General features: G+C 43.5%; 1 protein-coding gene across 1 annotated transcript; it reads right to left on the bottom strand.

Moving 5' to 3' along the window:
* Window positions 1–230: 230 nt before the first annotated feature.
* LOC135352443 (CUB and sushi domain-containing protein 3-like) lies at window positions 231–2464 on the bottom strand. The gene is made up of 7 exons (XM_064551653.1): window positions 2368–2464; window positions 1662–2003; window positions 1326–1610; window positions 1092–1268; window positions 837–1043; window positions 570–776; window positions 231–499 (listed from the first exon to the last, which is right to left on the bottom strand). The coding sequence occupies exons 1-7, from the start codon at window positions 2435–2437 to the stop codon at window positions 231–233; spliced, it is 1557 nt and encodes a 518-aa protein (XP_064407723.1). The 5' UTR covers window positions 2438–2464.
* Between the last annotated feature and the right edge of the window lie 3528 nt (window positions 2465–5992).

Here is a 5992-nt window from a genome sequence, read left to right as displayed (position 1 = left end):
TGCTGTTTCAGTACCAATATTTATGTATGTGCTGTGATTCATTTCCTTTAGGACAAGTTTGACTTCTCTTAATTGTTGCTTATTTTATTGATAATACTGATACAAAACATGTGATGGTTTTATAATGAACAGATGCATAATACGTAACTCAACTATACCTTAAAGCTAGCTATAATTATACATGTATTCTGAATGACAATGTACGTTGGGTGGAAAACAAAATGCACGGTTCACAGTCCTACTGGTCCATACGCCTGGTTAGTGTTCAGTTCCATCTCCTCTTTAGGTGACACCTCCTCATAAACAGGACCAGCTGGCTGTGCTGTGGGTCCTACGTTAGCTTGTCCTTTAGCTGCTAGAGAGTACACCGCCTTCTTACGAGAGCAAAGGTGCATCACTATGAGTCCAGTGAGGAATCCAAGAATGGCAGCCACAAAGAAAGTAATAATTACGCTGATAGCAGCAACTGCACCAATGGATAGGGAGGTGGCAGTAGGACCTGTAAAATCGAGGTATTATGAGATTACGAACCATAACTCACATTCAAGTACACACATGATGGCCTTCACCTTCAGTTGGGGACACACACATGATTGCCTCAGGCTCAGTGCTCCAGACTCCAGCATTAGTGCAAGTGATGGTGTTGGGTCCAGCCAGTGAGAGTCCATTGTCACACTGGTAAGTCAGCATTGTTCCCGCGAACACTGTCTCATTCAACAGCTCATAGTCCACTATAATAATACCCTTGGATGGTTCCTTGGGTAGAGAGCAGTTGACTGTGGTGAATGCAACATAATTATAGTTATGATGCACACTATAGTTAACGGCATGCTCACCAGGTATGTCTCTGCAAATTATATTAGTGTCTGGTCTCCAAATTCCCACTCCTCCTACACTGTCACATGTACTGGACATATCACCAGCTGGGAAAAGTCCCTTGTCACAACGAAAGTTTATCACTGAGTCCATCAAAAAGGGTGATGTCTGGCCCTGAACGTCCACACTGCCTCTGGAAGGTGTGACAGGAGGCCCACAGGTGACCTCTAAGGAAGGGGGCAAATAGTAACAGTCATGAAAGTGATCTATCTAACCTGAGGGACAGTTATATGTGGTGGAGTCAGGTGACCATCGTCCATCACTCTCACAGGTTGCTAGTACCATCTGTCCATTGCAAGTGAAGCTTAGTGTTGATCCTACTAGTGCAGGCAGTGGTGGAGCACCATTGATGGTCACTCTGTTTGCAGGTGTTGGGTTAGAGGGGCAGATAACTGCAGCAAGCAGAAAATAAATAACACAAGGTTAGCTAGTGTATAGCAACTAATTACCAATAGAAGGAATCATCGTCATCATAATATCACTACTAAATCCAGCACAGTTTACAGCTCTGATGGCCACAGTGTAGAGAATATTGTAAGAAGTAATGATCTGTGCTGAGGTGGTCTCCACAGTGACTGTTGACCCGGAGAGAGGTGTTGGGGAGATTATGAGGACATAGCTGAGTGACACACCACCAGTAGAAGAGGGAGATTCCCAGTCCAGAGTGATAATAGTGGAACTGACTACATTATGTTGTGAAGCCAATATTGGAGTTGATGGAGACGATGGAGAGTCTGTTTGAGATGCAATAATATACATGCAGTGTTTTGTTTTGGCTCACTGACTGGCCACTGTAATTGATCGTGACTCCATTGTTCCACCGCTGGAACAGGTGACAACACTGCCATTCAGCAAGGACACCTCAGTGATGGTGGTGAGAGTGGAGGTAAGAGTACCATTACTTGTATTCGTTACAGCAGCTTGAAACATGAATCCTTCAACTCCAGCAGGCAGGAGATTAACAGTAATAGTAGAAAATAAAAGTTGTGTCACCTGCCCAGATATGACATAGCCAGGTGGAGGATCAGCTATCCATCGTAAAACAGTTCCACTCACAGAGCAGGTGAAGACAACAGGGTCATTTGGACATGCCGCACCATCACCAGTGCTGGATGTCAACTGAATGGCTGCAAAAATAGACGATAACAGCATGTGTGATAAAAAGCTTGCCCTCTTTGTTCAATTAGTTTAATAGCTAAACACACCATATCTGCATAGATCTATAGCACATGCATACATTACTCAGTAGATTCTGAACTTAGTAGAAATCAATAGACTGAGACTGAAAATTAAATAGATACCTTGAAAACAAAACAGTTTACTGTTAGATTGCCAGCTTATATCCACACAAGAATGATTGGTATAAGAATCATATTTCTTAAATATATTTTGTGGTTGATTAGTGCTGACTGCATGCTGAGCCTAAACCTATACATAACTGAGAGTCTAGGCCTCAGCTCTATAGCCTCATACACAACCACATGAACTTACTTGCAACACCTAGAGCTGATGTTGTGTAGAGACAAAGCAGGAGACATCTTTGGACAAGAAATTCCATCATTAGCTCAAGGTCGGTGTAGCTGCCACGCTAGCCTCGAGACCAGGCCGATTAAAATACGGTACCGTATATCTTCTAATTTATCGGACAGCAAAAAATAATTATTTTGGAAATTGTCCAGGTATAATTGGAACAGATTTTTTATAGAGCATGCGAGTGTCCGGAATAATTAGAACAAGCAAGCAGCTGCATGCGAGCTTTAATAGAACAAGGTACACTGAATAGTTGCACTAACTATCTAAAACTAGGTACCGCACTTATTCGATTTAAAGCGACCCTCCAAATATGCGACACCCTCGATCTTTTCCAATATTCTGACCTCTAAAAATAGCGACTGCAGCGTTCACAATTATTTTTTTATGTCGCGTCCTAAATAGAGGTCAAACCACAGCCTCGATTCCAGGGCGCAAGAAACAATGTAATTTAAGCGGCCTATAATCGAGGACAGTAGAATAACCTCCAATTAGATGCGACCCTCTAAATATGCGACACCAGGACTTCAACATAATTTTTCAACCTCCAAAAGAAACGACCTCTGGCTTTGTAATTATTTAAAAGTATCGCTTTAAATCGAATAAGTACGGTACTCAAAGCTATCTAACTGCAGCACTCCAAGTCTTACTTGCCGTCTATGAATGGTAAACTCAACTTTTCAAGGTATTGTCCGGATATTTAGAACAAATGTAATATTAAAGTACTGGAGTGTCGGTTATTAGAACAACGAATATTTCCCAAAAGAGTGTCGGGGTAATTAGAAGTTCCGATAAATTAGAAGATATACGGTATTTTAATCAGCCTGGATTCGAGGCTACTGCCGCGCTGACACAGAGAAGCTATAAATGTGCTGAGTCGGCGCTATTATTATTGTGTCTAGTCAGCAGTTCAGAAATGAGCTCTACTGGCCGTCAAGGAAATGAGCAGTCTGACTTCTTCCTCACACTCCCAGCTGTACAACATTGTGATCACTGCACCAGCTTCTGATTTAAAAATGTACCACAAACACCGTTAGCAGCGATGTCCATGCAGTCGTGCTCCCGCCTGCCTCTAAGCCGGTGCCATAAAATTTTAGGCCCCCCCGGGCCTAGAATTTTAACATTTTAGGCCCCCTCTTAAAAGTTTAGGTCCCCCATTAACAGCGCAACAGCGGTAACATTATGTGACAGTGCATTCTCAAAATACACCAATACAGTCTTTGATGGTATTCACAGTCTATGCAGTGCCAGTTACTGAATGCAGCTCTCCTCACACACACACATTTCATCATTTCATGCATGTACAGTAGTATACCACTGGTCTCACAGCCATCACACTGCACCATGTCATTCTATGAATCAGGCCTCATGCAGCACAAAGCACGTATAGGTGCCAACTGTCCCAAATTGGTCAGGACTGTCCAAGATTACCCTTGTCCCGAAAGGAAACTGCTTGTGATTCCACCATAGATACAACAGTTTCTCTCTTGACTTCTATCTATGATTCCACATTACTTGAGAGCTGAGCCAGTGATGCTATTGGAGCATCCCCACAACAATTTACATCTTCTATGGAGGAACATGGAGGAAGATATGAATTGTTGTCTTTGCACTGAAAATTGTGTGCTTTATACTTTATTGTGAATTCACAAAATTTTGCCTCCTTTGGCGGCCAGCCGCTTGGGGGTAACGCCGCCATGTTTTGTCCTGAAATTTGGCTGAGAAAGTAAGCACGAAGTTGCAAATATGGCGATAGCTATGCACAACATCGATTGTCTTACAGGCAGATCCAACATTGCAGAGCTGCATCAAAGCATTTAACTCTTATAGGTATAAGCATGAGTAACTCGAGGCTAGAGTAACTTGAAAGGTAAATCTTCCTTCACTTTGAATTCCATGATAGAATAATAATGCAAACATTTTTACTACTTTGATACAGAGTCTTTGCATGCATGCAGTCTCTTTGATGCTTTGTCAACTAATAGAGCTAACCTTACCATATCTCTTTGACTTCGTTCTATCGTGCAGAAAAGGATAGCAGAAGAGGGGGGCCTAGAATTTTAACAGATTGGACCCCCTGGGGGGCCTAAACTGTTAACATTCTAGGCCCGGGGGGGGCCTAAAATTTTATGACACCGGGACTTCTCCTGTCACTGGGCTAAAATTTGAATTCTCCATGCATTGTTACATGCTTCAGTGAGCATTATATTTAAGCGTATTGTGGTCCCTCACAAATAAATATTCACGAGTTTTATTTTTTCAGCATTAATTTTTGCAGGTTCAAAGATCTGCTGTGTACCACTATATACTTCTATTGCTATTGTTTGTGTAAGAATGCCATGATTATGAAGATGCGCATGAATGAGACAAATCACAAGAGGACAATTCCGACCTATTAAACCAATCCGGCGGAGCCTGAGCTGCCGTGCATGGAGATACCACCTGTAGGACAACGGGTGAGGGACAGTGATGGTGTCTCTGAGGACTCAGAGGAGTGGTGTGGACCAAGATTTTGCTGCGTGCTCTGGGCTGGTCTGGGGGCCAGACTTAATAGCTCGGGGGAAAAATCAAGGGCGGTCTTCCCCCTCCCCCCTCTGAGAAAAGGTATTTTAATCGGCCTGGATTCTAGGCTAGACTGGCTCTGGGTGGGTAAGGATCATTAATGGAAAAACTTCCAAACAGATATAAAGGCTGCAGCATGCAATGGAGGATACTCAAGGTGTTGCTACTGTGTGTTGTGTGACTGTCCACCTGTTTGGGACAGCAAGGTAATCCTGTGGTAGAAGCTATAAATCACTGAACAGTCTACCTGATCTGCATGGGATATGGTCCTAGACTTAGATCTTCATCACTGACACTGGAGAGAGTTACATAATCATTGGTGGTCTCCCTTCTCTCACCTGTCGCACTGACCTCACTACCTTCTGTAGAAATGGTGCTGACAACATTGGTAATGGACTATTAGGACAGTGGACATATCCTGCATGGTGGGTGTGTGATACTGAACAATGGTGGTGAACCAGGACACCAGTTCTACATTAACAGGAATGGTTCTCAGATCATCAGACTAAACTACAGAGTGACCAACCCCTAGCTCACTCCAACCGGGTCCTACTGTTGTACTGTACTAACTACATGGAGGAGATATGACCCTGTCTGAGCCTAACCTGGGTGAGTGAATTGTCTTGAATATACTGTTACTGTAAAAATTATTATGCCTCGGTGCGCATGCGCAAGCGAGGTATACGGTAGTATGTTTGTGTGTGTGTGTGTGTGTGTGTGTGTGTGTGTGTGTGTGTGTGTGTGTGTGTGTGTGTGTGTGTGTGTGTGTGTGTGTGTGTGTGTGTGTGTGTGTGTGTGTGTGTGTGTGTGTGTGTGTGTGTGTGTGTGTGTGTGTGTGTGTGTGTGTGTGTGTGTGTGTGTGTGTGTGTGTGTGTGTGTGTGTGTGTGTGTGTGTGTGTGTGTGTGTGTGTGTGTGTGTGTGTGTGTGTGTGTGTGTGTGTGTGTGTGTGTGTGTGTGTGTGTGTGTGTGTGTGTGTGTGTGTGTGTGTGTGTGTGTGTGTGTGTGTGTGTGTGTGTGTGTGTG

This window comes from Halichondria panicea, chromosome 1 (genome assembly GCF_963675165.1).
Source record: "Halichondria panicea chromosome 1, odHalPani1.1, whole genome shotgun sequence".
Classification (NCBI taxonomy): Eukaryota; Metazoa; Porifera; class Demospongiae; order Suberitida; family Halichondriidae; genus Halichondria; species Halichondria panicea.
This window is presented reverse-complemented; position numbering and strand designations above follow the sequence as displayed.

Excerpts from the sequence above, each read along its gene's own strand:
- LOC135352443 (XM_064551653.1), bottom strand. The coding sequence starts at position 2,437 with ATGATGGAATTTCTTGTCCAAAGATGTCTCCTGCTTTGTCTCTACACA. Across the intron at positions 2,004-2,367 it reads ATCAGCTCTAGGTGTTGCAA|CCATTCAGTTGACATCCAGC; the intron begins GTAAGTTCATGT and ends CTATTTTTGCAG. Across the intron at positions 500-569 it reads GTGTGTGTCCCCAACTGAAG|GTCCTACTGCCACCTCCCTA; the intron begins GTGAAGGCCATC and ends TCGATTTTACAG.